This window comes from Brachionichthys hirsutus, chromosome 10, assembly GCF_040956055.1.
Source record: "Brachionichthys hirsutus isolate HB-005 chromosome 10, CSIRO-AGI_Bhir_v1, whole genome shotgun sequence".
Classification (NCBI taxonomy): Eukaryota; Metazoa; Chordata; class Actinopteri; order Lophiiformes; family Brachionichthyidae; genus Brachionichthys; species Brachionichthys hirsutus.
In genome coordinates this window covers 7,231,179-7,255,384 of record NC_090906.1, presented here as the reverse complement: position 1 = coordinate 7,255,384, position 24,206 = coordinate 7,231,179, and the positions used below count along the sequence as shown (strand labels likewise).

At 43.1% G+C, this 24,206-nt stretch overlaps 2 protein-coding genes across 2 annotated transcripts; both read right to left on the bottom strand.

Moving 5' to 3' along the window:
• Nucleotides 1-4,919: 4,919 nt before the first annotated feature.
• Nucleotides 4,920-12,403, bottom strand: pitpnab (phosphatidylinositol transfer protein, alpha b). The gene is made up of 11 exons (XM_068744004.1): nucleotides 12,387-12,403; nucleotides 9,877-9,907; nucleotides 9,160-9,305; nucleotides 8,177-8,268; nucleotides 7,371-7,378; nucleotides 6,832-6,906; nucleotides 6,435-6,518; nucleotides 6,267-6,344; nucleotides 5,645-5,755; nucleotides 5,335-5,457; nucleotides 4,920-4,967 (listed from the first exon to the last, which is right to left on the bottom strand). Exons 1-11 carry the CDS (start codon nucleotides 12,401-12,403, stop codon nucleotides 4,920-4,922), a joined length of 813 nt encoding a protein of 270 aa, XP_068600105.1.
• A 4,047-nt stretch (nucleotides 12,404-16,450) lies between these two features.
• Nucleotides 16,451-24,058, bottom strand: slc43a2b (solute carrier family 43 member 2b). Its single transcript, XM_068744003.1, has 14 exons — nucleotides 23,899-24,058; nucleotides 21,687-21,981; nucleotides 21,508-21,563; nucleotides 21,357-21,433; nucleotides 19,960-20,052; nucleotides 19,569-19,702; nucleotides 19,230-19,423; nucleotides 19,004-19,147; nucleotides 18,835-18,852; nucleotides 18,175-18,307; nucleotides 17,949-18,081; nucleotides 17,264-17,337; nucleotides 17,040-17,163; nucleotides 16,451-16,954 (listed from the first exon to the last, which is right to left on the bottom strand). The coding sequence occupies exons 1-14, from the start codon at nucleotides 24,056-24,058 to the stop codon at nucleotides 16,793-16,795; spliced, it is 1,797 nt and encodes a 598-aa protein (XP_068600104.1). The 3' UTR covers nucleotides 16,451-16,792.
• Nucleotides 24,059-24,206: the final 148 nt, after the last annotated feature.

The following is a 24,206-nucleotide window of genomic DNA, read 5'->3' as shown; positions in this document are numbered from 1 at the left end:
GAGGTATCTGTCTTTTGAAACTTTTCTGTGTTTTCAAAACTGGCTGAATTCTTTTTTTTTGCACCACCAGTGGTCATTCACTCAAGTAGCCTACCTTCGTCCCGCCGTCGTTCTTGTGGTTTCTGGAAAAAGCCTCTAGACCCCCTGTGCACAAATAACAAAGGCCTCCAAAGGGGAGTGGGAAGACTGGATCTGCTTCCCTGTGTGACTATTGTCCTCTTTTCTGCTCAGTTGTTCTGGTTGCGCTCACAACCTGCTCTGGGTTTAAAGCGTGATGTCGGATCAGGCTGCTGTATTATCCCAGGTTGGTTAACAACCCAGTAGCCTATTATCCTATTCATGAATAGACATGCTTGTTTATTGCATGTCACCGTGACGCATGGCCTTTGTTGCACTAAAGCCAGAAATAATCTGTTTTACCGTGGGCTGTTTTAAGTCAAGTACCATAACTTCTCTTTAAGGGCAGATATTTAACTGGAACTCTGGACTGGAAGAAAAAAGTACGTCCAACATGAACAACGCCCGTCTTCCAGCATCTCTCAAGCTCCGTGAATGCAAATTGTCCAAGTATAGTCTGACGTTTAACCCTTCTGTTTTTGCTATTTAGTTGATGTATGCATTAAACTGCGTAGAATATGTTAAGTGACATGTTTATAGATGGATGTTTTTGCCACTGGAGGCAAGTTAGTTATTGGGGCCCTGTTTTGGACCACTGACATTGTTCCAAAGAAGGAACCATTTATTTTCGAGTGGATCCAGATAAGGGGGCGGACCCATGATGGCAGAAGTTTCTTGGCGTTCTCTAGATTTATCAATAAAAAACTTTAAAACACTTGCAACGTCCTATTGTTTATACACAAGACCACAGCACGAAGTGACAATACTAAGAGTGACATAAAGAATAGTATTATATTTAATTTACAGAGTCAAGGGTAATATAATTTTACAAATGAGCAAACTTAAGTTGCTGGATCTCAGGTGTTAATTCTTTGTAGGGAGGCGTGTGTTGGGACACATTGACAGAGATGAGACAGACATAATAATATCCTTACCTCCAGTAAACTGCTTCATTATGATGGGCGGGGATGCAGAGAAAAATTATTTACATCAAAGCTCATATACGGTTGCTTTGCTTCTTTTTATTAATTTCTTTAATGTTTCAAATGTACAGTGTTATTGGAAGATGAGATGACAAAAGGCACAAATTCACACTAAAAGGAAGAAAATAGGGGACAAGATAACAGGAGAAAGAGAGAGTAAAAGAAACAGAGATAAAGAGAGAGCTACGACGAATAGCAGTTTAGCTGCGGAATCATTTGGTTTCATAAAATGAGGAATCTAACAAGATATCTGTAAGATTGTCTCTGTTAGACCATGTTCTTTCACAAGTTAGTATCTTTCCATCCGGCTCTTAAATGGGACCCATTGGCACTAATTGTGTGCTAAACTCCAACCCTGCAGGAACCACTTGAAACTGCTTATACAGAGGGAATAAATCGTCCTAAATCGCCTTTGTTAACCATCGCAGGGTAAGGTCTGCTCAGGGCTGACACCAGCAGCTCATTACGCTTCTAGTATGCTGCTTTCTTAGTGAGAGGCGCATTTGTAGTTCAGAGACAACACAGGTACGACACTCAGAACAAAAATATATATCTATACACTGTCCTGCCAATGAGACACGGCCCCGGGGAGGGAAGGCCATGAGGGGGGGGGGGAACGGTGAAATGGCTTTTACCGCACCTACGAAGCGCACTGGGACTCGCTAGAATAAAAATCCACAGTAAAATAATGTTTTTATTGTCTCCAGTTGACAATATTCTCTGAAATGATCTTATCTCTGGCAGAACATGTTTGAATCTGAATATTTAGCAATGAATCGAGAGAGGCGTGCTGCAGGTTTTGGCAGGACAGTTTGATCTCTATGTATGTGTTCACCTCCATTAAATTATTTACTATTTACAACGTCAGTAATACAGTACAACCACAAATCTCTGTGATTCAGGTGGTAGCCCCATCACAGACAGCGAGTAAGATGCTTGATGGGGGGGGGAAGGGTTCGACATCCAAGGGCCAACGGAACCCGGTTAATAGCGCGTTTACAGGGTGAACGTGGAACAAGGGCGGGAAATAATGAGTCACATGACGGAACAAAGTGGATGCTCGTAGTTAAAGAAGAGCCTCGTGTGATGGGCGGTAAAAGAAATGAACTGACTGCTAATCATGGGCTCATGGGCTTAAGACAGAGCATATAAACGAATAACCCATCGAAGATCTTATTAAACAATGTATTAAGTCGTTAAAATGTTCTAATATATTAATAACAAACACTTTAAATCAGGTGGAAAACATCTGTATTTGGCCAAGTTGATGACTTTTATAAAAAGACTTTCTATCAGCATGGTATTGTAAAATATGATAAAGATATAATTTATTTGACTATAATATTGATTTGTTTTGCTTGCATTTGTTACAAGGACTAGGCCAATAAATTTTAAAAAGAACTTCAACATTAACTTTCAATCAGATTTCTAAACTTAAAACTAAATATTTACATTAAATTGAGATTTTAATAAGTAATGGCGAAGTGATTTGACATTGATAAATGCTAACACGTCAATGCAAAACATCTGCATTTAACAGTGATTCACCAGCTGCAACATTTGAATGAATCAGACTCAGATAAAAAGGGAAATATAAGCATCTAATTAGTCTTTTATTATCTACGTGTATTAATTGTAGTTGGGTGGCATTAATCGGTATTATAATATTGGTCCTTAGGCATGCTCTGCTGCCCTTTAAAGTCTCCACACAGTAAAAAAAAAAAAAAAAAGTGCTAGAACGTAACCAAAGAAAAGAGGGTCTTCAAATGAACCGGAGGAATATCAGACGAGAGGAAGCAGGTTAGCGCCGGCCTCACTCCTCTCCCATTTCCTACTCCCTTCCTTACCTAGCGAGCATCGAGCATCGGATTTCATCAAAGACACGCGCACATGAACATCACTCATGTACTCTCATGCATATACCAAACACCAAACTATCACAAATAACAGGCCTAAGATTCAAGCAGGTTGAAACAACCTCCTCCAGAGAGCAACGCAATGAAACAAGCAGTTCATTGAGAAATTATTACTCAGCAGCTTAATCGCCCTCGACTCTCAGCTCAGGTTGTGCGATGCTAAAACGCGGACCGGAGCAAACAGCAGAGGTTTGTATTGATTAAGGAGGCCCGACGTGTCATGGATGTTATTGCTATCGCTGGATAAGAGGTGACGGGACGACTGATAAGGGCAAGAATAATGCAGTTTGCTTTAAGTTTTGCTTTCAAAGAGCCATTTATTTATCTACAGCAAGCGACACAGGCAATCCACAATGGCTGCAAATGGCAAAATCATCGTCATGGTAATGAGTTTTGCTGTTTAAAAGATATTAAGACTGTTGAGAACAAGATGGCAAGACAAAAAAAACGAGACTCGTCTATGGCCGGCCTTACTGAGCATTTCCCTTTGCAGAGAGATACTTTGCTTATTGTACACTTGTGTATGTGCAATATATATTCATATTCAATATTCATATATATATATATATACACACACACACACACACATACGTTTGCGTGTATGGAAGTGTGCCTTACTGTATGCTTGAATTTAAATACTGCACTTTTAACAGACTGTTGAAACTGCTTGCCTAAATTATACAGTTAAAAATAATCAGGTGAAATATAAAGGACGGGAAACCTTACAATACTATAGAAACACACACACACACACACACACACACACACACACAGAAGCACACAAACGTGTAAAGCAGCAGAAAAGGCGAAAGGCTCGACACATCCTAAAGGAGACACCGGAGGAAAGAGTTTAGCAAAGGCAGCAGCGCGCTCAGCACAATCCTGACCTTCCGGCTGCAGACAAAAACAGGAAACACTGAAGAAAGTGTGACACAAAAAATAGCACAGAAGATACAGCTGCCTAAAAGCTGTGTGTGTGTGTGTGCGTGCACATTATTATTCAGCTCCTCCTCGATATATACCGTACACTGTATATACACACCATTGGGGGTAAGTTATAACTAATAATAAATTGAGGAGTGGTTTAAAAAATTTTAAATCGCAGCGATAAATGATTGTTGGTTTAGAGCACTTCATATACTGAGAAGCCTGAAGGGACGGTGCTTGTAGACTCGCCCCTGCAGGCCTCGGAACAATTGATGACACCAGGTTGAAAATAAATACAAATAGATGGGACTCAGGGAAGCTGAGATGAGGGTGGAAGAGATCATCCCAAAACTGGGACTTTGACTGGGTCCAGGTCCCTGAAAAGCAGATTGTACTGGAGGGAGCGGGGATTCGAACCAGCCGGTCAGATGTGCCACTCGGAGAAGAGGAAGGAAGCGAATGCGCTGGTGTCTGGGTCTGAAAGAGACAAACAATTATTCAGTATTATAAGCCCCGATTCCAAAAAAAGTTGGGGCGCTGTGTAAAATGTAAATCGAGACGGAATACTTTGTGAAAACACTGTAACCCCATTTTTTGGAGTATCAAATATGATTTGCTGCTTTTCTATAATTGTAAACTGATATAAAATGCTTAAGTTTTTGTGGCATCAAGCAAGATCACCTCCACTACGGCTAAAAACACCCAAAACGTTTTTTGTTTTTTTAAGTCGGTTGGTTTGTCCCTTCTGGGCTTCTCTAGAATCTAAGGATTCAGCTTTGAACAGAACAAATTATTTAAACACTCTGGAAAGTCGATTCGAATTTTGTGTCGTAAATGTCTCTGATTGGTAAAAGATCAATAAATGTTTATAAAGAATGTGCCCGTACAAAGTCTGTCTGTCAAACAGTTAAGGTCCTAAAAGGATAACCAATAAACGCTCCTACCTGATGAGCGGCATTCACCGTCCAGCGCCACGTCATTCCTCTAGAGCCACCATGCCTTTCACTGGATCCTTCACTCTCATCTGACGCACACGAGACAAAACATTCCCATTGTTCAGGAATAAAATAAGACTCACAAGTATTTACTTCTTCCTACTCCCTTTCGCTCACGTAAATGGCATAGATAGTGCATTATGGTTATTATTTATTGTTTGAGTAATTGTTAATTAATATTACATGTGCTGCGTGTGTGTGTGTGAATATGTCTTTATATATGTGTGTACAGTATATATATGTATTTATGTTTATGTATATGTGTGCACATGTATTTGGCATTGTTTTATCATTTTTGGTTGTTTACGTGGTCGAAATAAATAAATAAATAAATAAAAAATAAATAAAATGAGGAATCTTTCTGGCTCAGTCCTCCTCACTCTTTCTTTTGCTCACCTCATCTAACTCCTTGCGCGTCTCCTCCTCCATGCGACGAATGTCTTCCATGTTCAAGTCAATCCACTTGTCGATCCAGCAGAACAGCTGACGGTGGAAATTAGTGAACAAGCGCTTCTCTTGCTGTAAAAATAAATAAATAGATAGGTGATAAAGAGATTTACATCCTGTGGTTTGAAGAAAAGTGATACAATCAGTTTTACATTTAGATCTATTTGACTCCATGATGCTTTACTCTATTCATCCACAAGGGGCAGGCTCAGCCTGCAGGCAAACTGCTGCAGTTCCACAGCCAGGACTGTAAACAAACCTTCTGAATGAAGTTCTCCACTTTATTTTGCAGCCCCCACCACTTAAATTTGACGGTGACCAGTTTGTAGGCACACATGTGCGGGCAGTCTTTCTTGTTTGGAAGCTCTTTCTGCAAATGCACGGATATATATTGAGCAGTTAACAAAGGGTATAACACACGCACGCACACGCACACGCACACGCACGCACACGCACACGCACACGCACACGCACGCACACACACACACACACATTACACTGGCAATATGAACATTTAGTTTCTTTGTTTGTAGTTCTAAAAGACAAACATTTGAAATGAACATATGCAACAAAAAGTTCCTTTTTCTAAAAACTCTGATGGATTTTGCTGCAACTCGTTTGAAGGGTATCTTGGAAGAAGCCATTAAATTTAACTTGGATCCTGTAAAAGAGGATGCATCCGGTTATTTCTTTCATTTTCTAATATGTGGCTCTAATTGTACCGGTAATTAAACATGTTTGTATTTTTCCCCCTCCCATTGCATGAATGCCTTGTTAAACCTTTGATCAAGGTTAGCTTTAGATAAAAAGAACTGTTGGGCCTGGTGGAGGTTTGTTCAGTGCTGCAAATGTTTCTAAAGCAGCCCAGATGGATGCTTTACCTTCCAGCCTGGTCCTAGAGGACCTCGTCCTGTCTTCACAGACTTGTACTTACAGGGATCCTCCTCTGGCTTGTAGTCCTGAACAGCGGTGAGAGAACACAGAACGAACATTGATCGAGTGACGAGCATGACGTTAACGAACGTGGGTCTTCAGATAAACGTACACACCTTTGTGTCCACCTGGCTTCTATCGGCAATATCAAGGTAGACTATATCCACCTTCTTCCAGGTTTCTGGGTCCAAACCATGCACCTGCATGATCCACGGAGCGAGAGTCAGTTTTTTTTTACGGGACATTTCATTCATTCAAGTACCTTTATGTAAAATTACAGATTACTTTTATTGGTTTTTCCCCTTTTAATGATTATTTCTTGTCACATTCATTTTTACATAAAGGCGCACAAGCACGCACGCGTCGCTACTACAGTCTGGAGCTATTTCTCACGTTCACAAAACAAATCTAAACGCATTGATTAAAATCTTGCCATGATCTTTGAGCATTCGTCAGGCTGCTTAAACAACAAACACACAACGCTCTAGACCGTTATAGTGTTCAAGCGTTTACATTTTCAAGGTGTCCTGTGTCGGGTTTGTGCCATGTCTCAATCTTGATCAAGAAGTTGTCTTTCATATACTCATTCTGCAGAGGAAAGACAAATTCTCTTGAGTGAAGGGAACTGGAATAATTGACCTTTCCGCACCCTGCACCACGCCCCCCCCCCCCCGTGACTGCAATGTTTCACCATTTTCGATTATTATTTTTTTTGCCTTTGGGCCGCATCCAAACCGAAGCACGCTAGGCTGGTTTGTCTGAGGAAGCGAACATAAACAGATGCACGTGGAGCCAGGAGGCGACGTGTAGCGTCATGATTGGTCTACCAAGTCATGTGGGCGTGTTAGACGGAAAGGTCAATTAGGGAGCAGTTAAAAAGATCAGGTCTGCGTTTGCTACTTCTCTCTCTCTCGCTCACACACACACACAGCAGCGTCTAACAATCCCTGCTGCTGCGTCACTGACACTTTCTTGCTAATTTCCTCCCTCTGTAGACATTTATGTTTCTTTTGCGTCACAAATAAAAATTGTCAACATAAAAAACTACTTACAGTGATAACTGCAGAGCCAGTGGAAAGAAAAGTGGAGGAGCAGAGAAAGAAAAAGAGAAAATAAATTATTCAATAAAACAACATGATGAATGTTGGAATGCAGCACTGGGCAAAGTTTAGGGGTCAAAAGGACCTAGGATTCTGCCTTGAGGTCGACTGTCCTGTGTGTTAGTATGACAGATGGTAGCTGCTGGTGTGTGTGTGCGTCTATGTGTGTGTGTGAGATCTCAAGCTGAAAGACTGGAGTCTTTACGTGGCTCCTCTCATTGGACATAGAGTTAATTATTCAGCAACTCCTTCAAGGTGAGAGAGAGACAGAGAGACAGAGAGAGAGAGAGGGTATCGGAGAATGATATCTCTGACTTCGAAGTCATTTAAGACAATGATATTTACACTACTTTTCTTAAAGGTTCAACAACCCTTCTGAGTCCCGGGCCTCTTTACCTCGATCGATTGTTTGCTTATTTAGTTTCCAAGAACACCTCATTCATTTTAACGTGGACAGATTTTCCTGCCTCTGTACGAGTTTGTAATTTTTATTTATTTGACTTTTTTCTGACTTAATAGAAATGTGTGTAGAATCCATATATATTTGTATAAAATAAATAAATCCATCTTCTGGATGACAAAAGATGGATTTATTTATTTTGTCAGCACAATTGATTTTTGCACTGTGCAGAGATTTAATTGCATCACCGTGTGTAATGACAATAAAGCGCTATTCTAGTCTATTCTATTCTATTCTATTCTAGTCTATTCTATTCTATTCTATTGTACTAACTGCTGCTGGCGGTGCGACACGCTACCTGTGCGGCAGTACGGGTATGCGTTCCAGGCTTTCTCGTGGATGTTGAGAGCTGAAGATGGAGCCAAGATTCTGACGAATGACGGCACTTTACTGCGGGATGGAATAAAAATGGCATTTCATTTTTACTGTTTCAAATATTTTGCATATTTTGCAGGCAAGCAGTTACACTGATGTAAATAAAACTTTATTTGTATAACATTTCCTTGTATTCTGATTAAGGTCATATAGCTCACTCACTCCCTTAGAAATCAAATGCACATTCTTGCAATAACCCCATCATACCTTTACCTCACCCTCGTCTGAAAATGGGATTTGTGTGGAATTTGACTGAATATTAACCATCTCACTGCTACTTAATACATTCTGATCATTTAAATACCAGCACCCTTAGGATTCTGGTGGAAGTCAACATTTTAATGGCCGGTGGCTTTTAGGTTTTCGCATGAGATATAGAAGCACTTTGTATTCTCCTCACCTGGAAACATGCTGCTTATCTTTTTTTTACAATCAATACCACTCACATGTCTGTATATTACAAATGTAGCTGGAACTAGCAAAGATGCTAAAATGAGATGGTAAAAATATTAACATTGTACCTGCTTAGCAACAGCATTGCAACCATGAAGATGCTAGTATGCTAATATTAGCAACTAAATACAGGCTCACAGACCATTGAGAAAGGTCTAGGCAGGCCTTATTAAAACTAAATCGTGCATCTTCCAATGTATCTTTCGTATGTTTAATGTCATTTGCAGGGGCAACTTTCTTGAAGGCTTTTAAATCAGCTTATGTTCTAAACATCTCAAACTATTCTTTATAAAGGAGTTCTGGATTTCAGATAGCGAAGCTGCATGGAGCGAACCAGGAAGAAGACTGAAAGTGAAGGGACACATTACCCCGAGGCAGAGAAATAATGAGCAGCCAGGAATCAAGAGAAGCGTCCTCCAGGGGTAAAATAAGCGAGTGCCGTGGACAGCTTACCTCTGCAAATGGTAGATTTTGTGTGTGTACTGTCCCTTCTCGCCATCTTTCTCATAGGGTTCATTCTTAAGCACCTCCACTCCTTCTCCTCCCCCCGTCTCATTCTTGCTGGCCTCAGCCACAGAATACAGCTGGCCAACCTGGTACTGAAAGACACGAGGACGACGACAGTTTGAAAAGGAGCTCGAGCATGTTTACGGGGTGAGGCGAGTAGCCGCACCCCTCGGCCCCCTTTCATCGTGATCGCACGTACCGGCAACCCAAAGCGGAGAGCGCCGGAGCGAATTTCATTCACTTTCAGTGTAAATGAGCGTTTAAACGAAAGACAATGTTTCCTTTCATTTCTTAATCGCCTCTAATCCACCCTGTAACGTCCACACAAAGCTCGATCCGGGGGGGGGGGGGGCACATGAAGGAAATCTTTTTTTTTTTTAAACCACTCCTCAATTTAAAGAGTGTGTGCAGGAGTTGGGGTGAATTCACCTACACAGTGTCCAAAGGGGCTATTTTCAGCGCCGGCGCAATCCTAATAATTCATTGATGCAAATGATCAAACAAGGCTTTGCTTCCAAGCCTGAACAAGTTGTGTCACGAGGATAAAATACAGGAGGCTGTTTTTCAATGATGTCAGCAGGTCTGCCTTACTGGTGGAATGAACCAAAAATAAATAAAAAAATAAGAACCAAACGCACTGAAATAGAACTCGGTGAAACGTACCTCCTCCACTGAAATAGGAAGGATCACCCGACTGGAAGAGAGAGAGAGAGAGAGAGAGAAGTTACTCAATGATAAGTAGAAATCAAGCCAATACTTTGGCGGTTGTTTTGGAACAAAGTCTGTAAACAGTTCAGTAATGTAATAAAGGGAATGTTATGGCATGCGATTCCACAGATGTTGCTCCTGCTCCCGAAGCTCTTTCTCCCGCACCTTGACCCGATCGCCGTAACTGTTGCATTCCAGTCTTCTGGAAGCTAAGATCGCTCACCCAAAGCCCGTCTCACATCTTTCCCTGAAAGCCACACATCACTCTTCATCTTCTTCACCACCAGCCTATGTTGGCTGGCTACGCTCTCTTCCTACCACGACCTCTGTGCCGCTTCCTCCACTCCCCAGCGAGACGTTACACACACGTGGATTTGTCCACAGTCTATTTATTTGTGATATCGTTGAACGGCTTTTTGTGCCTCACGTTTCACCTGTTTTGACCTTTGACACACACACACACACACACACACAGTTGTGTTTACAAAAGAGGATTGGGAGTTTGCTGACACGAAAGTCACACTGATGGCATCCATGATTGTTTGATTGATTGTTACTGCAGTGCTGTACCGGTTACTCCATAAATATGTAATTATTAAATATGTGATATCATGTAACGTAATAAATAATATCAGCAGTGAGAAATTACATCCATGTAAGCACTTTAGTTTGGTATGATGTGGCAGTCATCGCAATTTAAAAACCAAAAAGCTTGCTACAGAACACAAGTGAGAGCTGAAGGCAAACGATTTGGCCTTTATTCATTGTGACACGCACTATTTCTGAGCTCTCACGGATGGGATCAGCAGCTACGACGCGCCGCACTGCTTCCTTCCTCTGAAACGTGCACACGTACAGTTGAATGTGTTGCAACTGTGTTGATGTATGTCTCAATGCAGTTAATCCCGCCTCCGGACGTAATCCGGGTCCGATTCCCTGCCAGACTGCGGACGGGAGACCAGATGCTGCAAAAGGAAGCGCGATTCCGGCGACACAAGGTCCACGATGTGGAGACGCAAAATGAAAACGGAGCTGAAATCACAATACAGTCACGTTTCCTAAGCGCCGGTATTCCTGACTGTCAGATGGAAAATGAATCTTTTGTTTACTTCGGCACGAGGAAAATGTTAAACGAGCAAATTGCAAATTTATTAGAATTTTCTGCAACGAGGATTAAAGTCGCCTCGGCGCTCTCTCGACGGGAAGATTGAGATCTCTATAGATCGGGAAGTGCCGTGATTTGGATAAAGCTGCCAAATATTTGACATTTGTGCAACAGTTTAGGGGCAACAAACAAATATACGGTGACGGTTCTTTCATGTACCTAAAACTCAGTTAAGATTAAACAGCAGTAAAACATGGCTGAATTGTAAATACACGGATCCTCTGGTGGGATTAGTTTCTCCATCTTGTCCATGTTCATGTCATGTTTAAAACACTCGCAGTACATGGACAAACACATGCATCTATGTATTTTCTCTGTAGTTGAATATTTCATGCAAATGTTCAAATGGGACACAAACATATTTGTTCTTAAAAGTAAGAGATTTTGCTAATCTGATGACATACTTAAATATTTAGCAGCGCCACACTTTACACAAACGCCGGCTCGTCTTACTGCCATCGAGGAGCTCGTGGGACTAACTTCTGTTTAACGCATTATTTTATATTCCTTGTTTCCATTTTAACGAGGACAGAACCGCGTGAGGAGCAACAAACAGCTGCACTTTGAATTTGCAGTGAAGTCAAGCAATGTAAAAAAAATGCCATTAAACTGGCTCTCCCTTCATATTTTAACATTTGGAGACCCCCCCCCCCCCCCCCCATCATCATCATCATCTGCAGTCCACTGGGTTTACCCTTGCTCCAACCACCAGCTGAAGGAGAAGGCCTCACGGTGAGGCCTGCTCCAGCAGCGTGTCTGACCCCCCCCCCCCCCGAATCTTTGCCCTTTTCCCCGGATGACCCCTACATTCGATGTCATCTCGCACCTTTGCCCCCCTCCCGCTACCACATTCTCAGAAATAAGACCGGTGCGACAAAACCTCGTGATCTGCCATTTCCTTTACCCCCCCCCCCCCCAAACCGCTTCCCCCCCACCTTGAGCAGCCCCTCTACATCCTTCGCTGCCCCCCCCCATTCCTTCAGATGGGAATGCCAGAATGCTCCCACCGAGTCGTGTCACCTTCAGCGCGCGCATCAATAACGCGCACGGCCGCGGCGGCTTAACGGGGGGGGGGGGGGGGGGGGGGCTTAGCGCTCCGCTGCAGCATCCGCCGGTTTAAAGACATTTCTTTATCCGATCAGAGTGATTTCACTAGAAACCATCGAGATGCTAAATGTGAAGGACACAGCCCCCCCCCCCCCCCCCCACGAGAGCATAGCAACAATGTCAGTCGCTGCAAACCCCGGAGGATGAAACCGCACGCACGCGCCGCTCCGCTCATGAACGCGCAGTTACTTACAATTCCTTTATGAGCATTTCTTTTTACGGTGTATCTCCGTTCCCGTGCAGAAACAGGCTCGCCCGGGTCGCCCCCCCTCCCGCAGAGAGTGTCTGTTATTCCTCCGCTCGCCGCTCCTCCGCCTCTCTCTCTCTCTCTCTCTCTATGTCATTCTACCGCCACAGCTCGAAATTCACTTCCTGGTCGGGGCCGCGGCGCGGCGTTGCTGTCGCGCGCGCCGCACAGAGACCCGCGCGCGGGCGACACGGAAGAGGATGACGGCCCGTCGGCCGGGGGGGGGGCTGGCTGGGTCCATGCTGTGTGAGGCGTGTGTATTTGGCATACAAGCCGGTTCGCTTCTTTATAGATCCAATAAAATGATTGGGGGGGGGGGGGGGGGACAAAAATAAAACACAATTGAGGTTCATATTTAATTTAACGCCAAATTAGGGTTTTTGTTTGGGTATGAAAACAATACACAAGCTCGAAATGACACAAATGTAAAAAAGGAAACACTAAGGTCAGACAGATGGCCGTCCACCACGAGCCTTAGGTTCTGTCCGAGGTTTCTGCCTGTTAAAGGGAGGTTTCTCCTTACCTCCGTTGCCAAACTGCTTGCTCCTGTGGGTCAAGTTGGGTTCTGTCTTTCCCTGCTACTCCTGTAAAGTGCCTTGAGATAACTTTCTGTTGCAATCTGGCGCTGTATAAATAAAACAGAATTTAATTGAATTTAATTTCTCACAGCAGATTGATACGGAACACAATAGCCCTTCTGAAATGCTTTGCTCCTCAGGGGATTTTGCGATCAAAGCACGTTTTCTTCGAGCAACAGTGAGTTGAATCCACACACTTGTGGTGGTGGTGGCGGCGGCGGCTAATGACTGTGCTGAGACTGATGCAATGATGAAACGAGAGAATCTGTGAAGGCTGGGCAATGATGTTGGAGAGTAAGGTATACATAAAAGCAGAAACATGTATGACATGACAGACATGGAAAACAGGCCATTCAGGCTGAAAATGCACGAGAGGAATGACAGGACTTAAAAATAACTACACCATAGTCTTCCTGATAGAATCCAGCCCAGAGAGACAGAGAAAGAGAGAGAATTATGTAATAGCACTTAATTAATACCTCCTATAAATAACTTTTATGTTGTTTTCACGTGATTTAGTGCATTTTTATTCTATATCTGGCCTGCCTGTTTTGATGAATTGCATCTTCCCCTCATTCACACCATCAGAGGAAGTGCGCTCTCCAAGTCACAGTTTAGAAGTGTTGATGACCAGATGAGGATTTTAATGTCCCACCCCAGTTGTTCAATAGTGAGTTGTTCATGGAGCACTGGCCTCATCTTGCTTCTCTGAACCGTGCGCCCAAGCTAAGTGCAGGAGGCCAGCCGAACAGTCGCAGCAACAGAGGCCATTGTCTCTAAGGGTGCACGCGTGGATCTATTCTCAGGTGACGACAGGCGCCGAGGTATCAAGTGATAACCATTCACTGGCCTTCTGCTATCAGGTGGCAGAGACGAGCCCTGGCAAACCTGGCAAAACGAAATAGTGAGAGTGTGCCAGAAATACTCCAAACGAGCCAATCATCAATGCGATGTTTCTCTATCGAGTGAAGATTATGCAGCATGCAAAGTGTATAGCAATACTGTATAGACCTCAGTGTTATAGTGTGTAGCTTAGCCGATGTTATAGCGACAAGAAGAAACTGACAGAAAGAGACAAACTCACCTGGTACTTCATGGACAGCAAAATAGATTGATAAAAAAAAACGCAGGTAGTCGAGGGATACGGTACATTCGAGCCATGGAAGGCTCCTCTTGTTTTATAGTAGTATAATGCGTTGGGTTTTTTTGGTACGTAATTTGTTACGGCTTTTCTGGATACTCGAAGACGCTTTACATTGTGCATTATTCATTCACTCCATACTTGGTAAGCTGACAGGAGCAAGGCTGCCAAATCACGCCATTGTCCCTCCTGACCACCGGACAAAGGTGTGAGAGAAGCGTCTTGTCCAAGGGACACAATGTGCAGGACCTGGGAATCGAACCGCCAACCTCCCGATCATAGGACTATCATAGGACGATCCTCTCAACCACCAATTACAAGCAAATATGTTTATTCGACCTGCATGTTTTTAGCAGGTCTCGGTCAGTATTTTTGTGTAGTTGTGGGCTTTTGCCGTGAAATTGGATTCTGTTCTTTGTCAGCATCTTTCGACTCCTGCTTTATAAAAAACAATATCGAGACTTGATGAAAGTTCAGTTGCAGTTCTGGCTTGTTTTCTCATGCTGCTGCTGACATCTGCTGGTGAGATATGCAACCAACGCCATCAAAAGCGACTTTTAGTTGTGAGAGTCCTGAAATTACAATCAGTTTGCTTTGAACCACAAACTGAATTTCAATATTAGACATCCACTCATGTTTATCAACCGTTCAAATCTGTATGCATTGGAACAGGAGCAACGTTCCCTCTAAGCTGCGTGCGCTATTGCGCACTGCTGATGCGGTCTTCGCACAGCGAAAATCTCCGCAGCGCACAAAAACAAAATCCAACCTGAATTGAAAATATGTATATATATTATTATAACATTGTTTTATTACTACCTCGAATGACCATAGCAGTCAGACTGACTGCATGCGTTTTACAGGGCGTGTCTTGTGGGCGTGTCTTGTGTCACTCTTTGCTCCATTGTCCTGCTCTTTCTCCTGCTCTATTGTCTGTTTGTTCTTTAGGCTCTGTGAAGCTAAAACTTAGTTATAGCTTCACTCTTAACCCAAAAGAGACGAAAATGACAAGTAGAAATAAAACGAAAGTTATGGAGGCTTTAGCCTTGCTTCAGAGCCTTGGTGAGGAAGACCCTGATGGAGGGTGACCAGTCGTCCCGCATCGTGCGGGATTGCACAGCATTTTTATCTCAAATCCGGCATCACGCAAATAAGCAAAGCAAATTGGCATCGCAACAGCAGAGTGTCTTCAGTTGGCCGGCCGCGCCCTCACAGCATTTCGGAATGTTCATAATTGTTAATAATTATTATTGTTAAAGGTCAAATGATGACTCCAACCTGTTTTAAATGTTCATAACAGTTAATAATTATCATTGTTAAAGGTCAAATGATGACTCCAACCTGTTTTAAATGTTCATAATGGTTAATAATTATCATTGTTAAAGGTGAAAATGATGACACCAACCGGTTTTTAAAGCAGGATACATTTGTTTTGTTTTCCACAGAGATAATTGTTGCGGTTCGAGTTGGCGTGCGTCATTGCAGAGACGTTATGTTGAGTCAATGAAATAAATAAAACACTCGTTTTATATAGTGAAAATGAAAATGAAATAGTTTTCATTTAGTGGCCTGATGTTTTTTTTTTTACCTATTCCACCTATTCTTTCTTAGATCATTAAAACAATAATCCAAATTATAATGTCCGAGCAGTTAAAATGACTGCTATGGTCATTCTGGTAGTTGCAGAATTCTGGTAGATCGAGTGTTAAAGATGGAGCAAACAGAAGAAGAAACGCTGAGACTGGGACAGATGTTTTCTTTTTCGAGCGACGCACGTTTTCCAGAGAATGAAGGAGGATTTGTCTGTTTTTGACGTCAAGGCACTGAGCCCAGACGTCACATTTGTCCGAGAGTCTGCTCAGGGAGTTTGTGTGTTTGCTCAAACACATGATAAATTAGAGGGAACATTGAACAGGAGTTCCTGTAAAAAAAATATCTCGACATTATTTATCTCGACTGGCATCCGGAGACGTGCTGAACTGAGCTGATGGGATGTACATGTGAAACTGAAAGATTTCATTATTTACCCAGGGTAAATATAGTTTCAAACAAATTACAAAGCAGCAAAAGACACCCGTTTGTTTAAAAGCCTCCCCCAAAAAAAACAAGAAACCCAAGAAACATCAGCAATGAGGAACCTCGCTCCTCAAAATGAGTCCTAAATCCCTTTCCACCATCCATCAATAAATCTGACTAATAAATAGACACGTAAACAACACGAAATCAGATCTACAATCAGGAAGATTTTATTTTCAACATATTACAAAATAGAAAACAATACTTATGTCAGAATCATTCAGTTATAACAGAACAGTTAGTTGTAATACAGTTAGCCAAGCTGGCTGAAATTCAAGGCACTAGACAAAGCAATTATTCGTTTTCCTTTTTCTGCTAACGTGGGCAGTCTTATGTTTACCAATGCACAAATGCACCGCTCACAAAGTAGGGAATAAAAAGAGACATTGGAGGATTTGGGGGGGGGGGGGGATGCAGAAGCATGATGCCTCCTTCCTTTCACAGTCTTTCCTCTCTCTTGTTCATCTTTCCCCATTATAGTTTCACTCTTCTCCTCGGTGACCGTCCGTAACCGGAGCACGGATATGGCAGTCTGTTTGTGTGTACTCCATTTTTCTCTAGACATACGCCTCGGGGATGTCGGAGCCATTGATTTTGATGTAGATCTTAGCGTTGTCCTCTTTCTCCTGTTGCTCCTTTACGAGGGTTCGTCTGTAGCAGATCAGGTAGAGCGGCAGCGAGAAGCACAGCAGACTGAGAGCAAGCAGCCCGACATTAACCTGGAGGACAACCACGGAATTAGTCATTCTGGAAAGGTTTCAGTCTTCAGAGAGCATTTCTGAGTGTGTGCATGCGTATTCATACCCAGAATGGGTCTCCCTCCAGGGGTCCCATCATAGCCAGGAACAAAGGCTGCTGCAGCAGAGCAAACACGGCACTGACAAGAGACTGCATGCCCGTTAGACTGCCAAACAGGGAGGAGGGATACCTGGAGAGACGAAAGAAGTCCATTTAATTTCTCTGTCTGAAGCTGTAGTCACTTTGCAGAATGTGAAAATGTCAGGTGTGCACATCAGTGTGAGGCTTACACAGCAGCGTAGAGGCCAGCGACGGCAGAGTGAATGAATCCTCTCACCACAGTGTGCAGGATAAATGACACAATCTGTGGAATTAGAATTCCTGATGAGTTCATGGGGGACTTAAAAGTGATTCAACATTTTGGAAAATGAAAATATAGATTATGGCGCTTGTGCCATCTGAACAAATGAAGCTACATGGTCAGTTATCTTAAGGACTCAAAGCAGGGTAGGAGAGAGCCTGGCCCAGTTCAAAGGTAACACAACCCTGCCGGCACCGCCATAGTTATACAGTCAACAAATGCTAGCTTGTTTGTTTAACATTTAGGGTTTTTTAATAATTAATTTAGTAAGAAAAAAGACAAAGTGATTACAAAACAATAAATGTAAAAAAATAAAAGTTATAAAACTGGACTCTTCTTTACAGTCTGTAAAACAAACAGCTGGTCATGACTGATCAACAAAGGATGTTCCTGTATTTAATGTTGGGAATTATATGCTGTAGGTTGGCCCCACATGTGCAGCATGTAAAATTTCAATCACACTGATTTTTGGAATAAGAAAGAAAGAGGATTATCTGGGAATTTCTGCCTTGAGAAAAACCCTGAAGAAACAACGACCAGTTTGCCAGCAAGCCAGTACATCCCTGACATGCATTGAATAAACGAGACTCTGACAAGTCAAGGGTGTCACTCACCTGCAGGTGGAGATTGGGCACTAAAGATGTGATTCCAAATCCAACCAAAAGGAGGTTTGTGAGGATGAATGCACGCAGGGCATTGGTAACCTTCTGGGTCTTTTTGTCTCTGCCCTTTTTATTCATCTGCCCGCTAGAGGTCAAAATCAGACAGAAGGGAGAGGGATGCATTTGTAAGTTTCACTTCTTGGTTGCCATAAACACCAAGGGGTTAAATTTGACTCACTTTTGGCCAGACGTTTTTGCTTCCTCTCCATCATCACAATCTTTCAGTTTCCAGTCCATGATCTGACCAATGACGGGAGTGGTCATCAGGCAAAGCAGCTGCAGCACGCCGAAGATGGAGGAGTACAGACTCACTGTAAGAGAGATCGGAAAGGTTTTAGCGGGGAGGATAAAAAAGGATGGAAGGTTCTCGACCTGTTTTTATTTTTATTTTACTGACTCTGATGGTGCTGTTACGTATTAGTCCTGGGTGGTGGAAGTGGAGGAACATACAGTGAAACAACAGTAGATACGGAGGAATCAACTGTTGAGTAGTTAATGTGATCTGTTATGAGGGGGATTTATGGCCAAGGGCATATTAGTAAATGAAAAGCACATCATGTGAAACTCCTAATATGAGCAGGAACAGGGGAAAAGTTAGTTAATGAATGTGGTAGCTGGTGGTTTCAGCTCAACAACAGCTCAAGGACTGGGCTATTGGAAACAGTCAAGGTCAAATAATGAAGTGATGAAGAAAATAGCTACGACCAGAGCGTGAAAGCAGTGGCAGTGGGACATGTAAAGTAATGGGATGACAAGTCTAAATGAGACAAGAGGTGAAATGACACTTGCTGCTGAACCTTTCACTGATCTACTGAGAGAACTGGGATTTTAGTCTTACCAACTTCCATTCTCGCCACTGAAAATTAATTCAAAACCAAATTAATCCACCTTCTCCCATCTGAATCCATGTGACTAAAACATTGCACGGCATGCGAATCAGCATCAAACAACTCACTATAATCGAATAGTGAAAGCTTTCAGAGAGATACTCAGACAAAAGGAGGGACCTGTGTCGAGGTCTCCATCGGTGAGCGACTCCAGGACGCTGTTCATGGCTCCCATATAGAACAGGAGGCGGAGCTGAGTGATGCACATGGTTATCAGACTGAGCAGGAAGATCGGAGTGATGATAGTTTTGAAGAAGGACGGGGCTGCAGAGGAGATAAGAGTGAGACACAAAAATGATGGTTTCAACTTTTACTGACGTACTAACTACAGATTTAACGTTCTTACAATCTTCAGGCTTGCGCTCCATCTCAAGGTCCACGGTGGAGAGGCAAAGCGTGTTGCCGTCCTTGACAGCGAGCTCGTTCTCTTTCAAGGCGTTGCCCACACTGAGGCGGCGGCCCACTGTCGTCACTTGGCGGTAAAACTGCTTCCCTGTGATCTTATGGTCAAAGCCCAGCCAACTAAACTTGATCTTCACACTAAGAAAGTGGAGGAAGAGAGATGAATGAAGAGGAGGCATACAGGAAGTATGCATGTTATATGATGTGGTAATGTTGCCATGCGCTCCACAAATTAGCCCGATTGACAAGGATGATGCAAGAAGGCACTCTCTGTGCTACTAACGTGAAGTCCATGTCCTCTGGTCCAGGGAAGGGTTCCAGTGGCCAGTTGAGGAAGCAGTTCAAGAAGACCAGTCCAGCACAAGCAGCCCACACCACCAGAATAGTGATGAAAGATACGCCAAAGTCATAGATGACCTGTGAGAAACAAAGTGAGACAACAAAGTCTTAAAATCACAATGCAATCCACAGAACACATAGATTTTGGCTTCTAGATCAAAATCTACAGTAAAATACACACTGTGTTCATAAAAATACATCCTTTATGTAAAGATGAATTCAACAGTTAAAATAACCACAGTGTAAAAAAAAAACATAACATATTTCAGGACATGAATTTAGCAGCAGCACAACTTGTTGTGCGACTGTATCCAGGGTGATTTAACGTTTGCTACCTTGAAACCGGGGAAGGTCACAGCGGAGGAGGCATAGGAGCCAATCATCAAAGCGATAAAGGTGGAACGGAGGTTTCCAAACATGTTGGGTAGCTGAAAACAAAGAGAAACGAAATGAGGCAGCTTTAAGATGACCAAATAACAAAATCAAATCATAAAATCCTGTCTTTGTCCACCAGAGTTGGGTAGTTTTTGCTATTGAAATGAAATACGTCCCATTGAGTATAGAATCTAAACTATACTGCTGAGATCATGGTGATCTCAGCTGCAGTCTGGCTGCTCTGAGCTTGGGGTCAGGGCCAGTTTGGGACACTGAGGGAACCAACGAGCAAACAAATGTTCAGAGAAAATAAAACACAAGAAAGTGGCACAGAAGATCAGTAAAACAAAAATATAAAGCTGTGTCACATAGCACATGCAGCTGTCGGACACACGACACTATCAGATGGATTCTATACAGCTGAAACAATCAATTTCCTAATACTGGGGTGGCTAAGTTTGATCTTCAAAGTAAAGTTTCTGAGAAATATCATCGGGAGGACCTAGAAAACTGATCAAGCACATTTGGAATCAGATATATTTGCAGCTGCTGGAAGGTGGAAGGTGACCTTTACACCTGATAGCGGAATGGAGTCCGCTGAGAACAAATGCCTGCGGGTCTGAGGTGAAGTCGTGATCAAGGATTCAAGGTAAGGCACGGAGTCTAATCATTAGACAAACACTTGGTATAATTGGTATAGTATCAGGTTGTGAGGCAGATGGTTTGAAACGTGTTATGTGGGGATAGCTTGCATTTATGCACAGATGCCTGCAGGAAAAGAACAAACGGAGTCCTAACTTATGGTTTAGGAATGTGTTTGACATTCAGGCAATGAATGGCAGCAAATGGGATCGGTAGGCGAACAAACACCACTTGGGAAGTAAACATCCTGCGGTGGTATAGAATAAAGGCCATTTTATTGGGGGAGTTACTCAACCTGGAAATCTGAAAGAATCTTTCTTGCTTTTCTGCCTCTTATAAAGTTACACAAATGTTTTTGCAGCTTTGAAGAAAGGTGCATAAAATCTTATAAATAACTTTGGTTGGGCCTGGAGACAAAGAGTGTGAAAAACAATGAGGTGAGAAAGAAGTGAGATGACCAGACCGCTACGTCCCACTCCTAGTCTCTGTATGTTTGGGTTCTAACCTTGATGTTCATTCATTCATTCATTCATTCATATTCATTCATATTCATTCATGTTCAATGTGGAGTCTCAAATGTGAGATATTGTTTTACTCTGAAAACGGTGGGCAGGCAGCATCATAAGAGGGAGGTGAAGGCAAACCAATAGAAATGGAGACAGAACTATGCGTAAGAGCATGATTATAAAGGCCACACATTGACACACCCACTTACTGTCAGAGAGGTGAAGGTCATGCACATGCCTCCAAAGCCATTGAAAGTCAAAGCAATGAAGATAAGGACGGAGAGTTCTGGAAATGACAAGCACGCCGATTAATAACCAAACTACAGTGGATTGTTTCCAAAGCATTTCAGGTGGACTTACCATTTGGTTGGTAGGCTCCATAAGCCATGAGTAAACAGGACAATCCAAAGCAGGTGCTGAAAACAGTCTCAAGTCAGTTCACTTCAGCGAAAACAATATCACACACTCCCGATGAGGCAGAAGTGAAAAAGAATTGTGTTGGCAGAGTTACAGCGTTCACGTGTGTCTCCTCTGCTTACCTGCCCAGCAGGCGGAGCTTTCGAGGTCCATATTTATCCATGACGACACCCAGTGGCAGAGTGATGGCAGAGAGCAGGAAGGAGCCCACTGTGAACGCAAGGTTCAGGATCTCATCCTGGTCTTTGCAAATTAGCCAGCCGTTCATCCGCGTGGATCCATCCACTGGGACGAGGGGCCGTATCTCCACCCCGTCTCCCAAACCAACGGCAGCGTCCTCGCTTTCGTAGTAGTCAACGTACTCATCGGACGTCGGCTTTGCCGGGGGTTGGGTCAGATTGTAGCTGGAGCTGTTACCTGAAGAGCAGGAGGCATGCAAGTGAACACGTTGCCAGCTGAGATGGTTCCTATACTCTATGCAACCATTCTTTGTAGACCTTTTCTTTATATTACTACCGTATTGCGGAATTTGACTGATTACTCTTACGTGTCTTCATTTTACCCTGTGCACAGTGTCCTCAGATAACGGGACACTATTCTGTCGCTCACACAGCCTTGACGTTTCTGTTGTTTCCTTTTAGTTAGATACACTCTGCATCACATTCTAGACAATCTTTGTACCTCTCACACACCCCTCCCTGATGCCTGAGTTCATGTCACACACACACACACACACACACACACACTCACACACCCCTCCCATCCTTGCTCTCACTTGAGGGTGTTTAAATCGATGACACGCTGTGCTTTAGTGTGATCTGTAACTTGGTTATATGTGGACTTACACTAGCTCACTCTCTTTGTAACAGGTTTTCCTGTTTTAATAAAGCTATCAAAGACAGTTGTTGTTGATTCATTTATAGAAAAATCCACAAGACTGACTTCAGCTGCGCACATCTGCAAATTCAGCAAAGTTGGGAACTGGGGTTTCCTGTGACGCAGATGAAATGCAGAAGTCTCGTATACCCACACGCCGGTGTCACATGTGCAGTTAGGCGTGACAAAATCACACATTTACAGGAGCAGAGGCAAAAAGACGTATCCCTGTAATGCACAGGGGTAAGAAGTAATATATGACTCTCTGTCAAACGGACTGAGATGGTCGTTGGATATTACCTAGTCATTCCTTGGAATGTAAGGAATAAAGTATTATGAGCTGATGTTGCACTAAACTTAATATTGTTATCGGAACCTGTCGGTTAGATAATAATATGAGAAAGGTACAGTGAAGAGTTCTTGTGAGGCTTAAGAAGTGGCAGGTGGCACCCCAAACAGCTCCTTGATGAAAAATCCAGTTTAATTGGATCTGTGACCAAAAGCAACTGACAGCTGGCTTCCTATCAGTGAACTTTAAACATCCATATTACCAACAATAAAACTCTGTCCTTCTGCCACATGCATAAAAAGAGCTGAGTTGGCGCTGCCGTCCGCTCCCTCTTACATCATAATTGCAAGATAACGCGTCTTTGGCAGCGATCCAGGGAGTCACCTACAGATTTGCTTCAGCAGCAAGGCTGAGGTCAGCACGACAGCTGAAGTGTTTTTGAGTCGTGACCCCTTTATGGTTGAATGGCATTTTACTGTGATGCTGAATAAGTTTAAAGATTGAACTGTCAGACAAAGAGTTGCATAATGTGCAAATGTCCATTGTAGATAGATGGCACCTGACACAAGGAGTTGGGAAAACATCCGGTCGCAAAGCACGAGTCATATAAATCAATTGGACAAAGAAAGAAACCTGATTAGCTGGAGCAGAAAAACAAAAAGTCTGCCCTGAATCCTCGCTTAGATTCCCTTTTGTTGCTCCCCCCCCTCCCCTCAGGTGAGCTGTTATGCAGAGATGCATTCAGGCAACAACCCTTCACCTTATGGATTGCCTTGGTGGTTTCGGTCCCTTCTTTGTTCCTTTGTTTTCTGCTCCAACAAGAGTATAATTATCTAAACTCTCTACCAGTCTCTCAAAACTAAAGAAGCCTCTTGGATGAGAGGTGAAACGTCTTCAATCTAACTTGAACAAGTCCAGTTGACGACACAGACATCTCATAACCTTTTTACAGAAAAGTCTCTAGAGAATGGAAGAACACTCAAGTTTTGAATAATATCTTGTACCCTCCAATACCCTCACCCACAAATACACTAACTAGCCCCTCATTGCAGCAACTCATTGGAGTTGAAACACCCCAAAATAGGCAAAATAGCCTCAGATGCTTCACCAGCAAGCTGATGAAAGGAATATTGTCTGTCCCGAAACGATATGCAATTGTTGCGACTCACCCTCCTCGTCGCAAAGGTAGGAGTAGAAGCCTTCTGACTTGAGCATGATGAGGAGCGAGCCCCATCCCAGCAGCACAGCAGAAAACAGCAGATTCTCAATGATAGCGGTCACTGCCATCCACCAGCGCCTGGCAAACGCTGAGGCCAGAGTCGGAGGCATGACTGAGGGCAGGAATCAACGACAGCGGAGGGAAAGGTGGGAGAGCAGAGAGACCACAGGGAGCAAGAGAAGCTGGAAGCAGAGAGAAAACCTCCTCGCCCGATGGGACTTGGGATGTCGGTTTCTCTTATCTGTGAGGAGAAAAGCA

Bases quoted from the DNA above. Each gene is read 5' to 3' on its own strand.
- pitpnab (XM_068744004.1), bottom strand. The intron at 5,458-5,644 runs GTTTGTTTACAG...TTATTTTTACAG, and splicing joins TGGAGAACTTCATTCAGAAG to CAAGAGAAGCGCTTGTTCAC. The intron at 4,968-5,334 runs GTGAGCAAAAGA...CGTGTGCGTCAG, and splicing joins CGCGCAAGGAGTTAGATGAG to ATGAGAGTGAAGGATCCAGT.
- slc43a2b (XM_068744003.1), bottom strand. From the start codon at position 24,058: ATGCCTCCGACTCTGGCCTCAGCGTTTGCCAGGCGCTGGTGGATGGCA. The intron at 19,703-19,959 runs GTAGCAAACGTT...TGTTTCTCACAG, and splicing joins TGACCTTCCCCGGTTTCAAG to GTCATCTATGACTTTGGCGT. The intron at 19,424-19,568 runs GTTAGTAGCACA...CCACTTTCTTAG, and splicing joins CCAGAGGACATGGACTTCAC to TGTGAAGATCAAGTTTAGTT.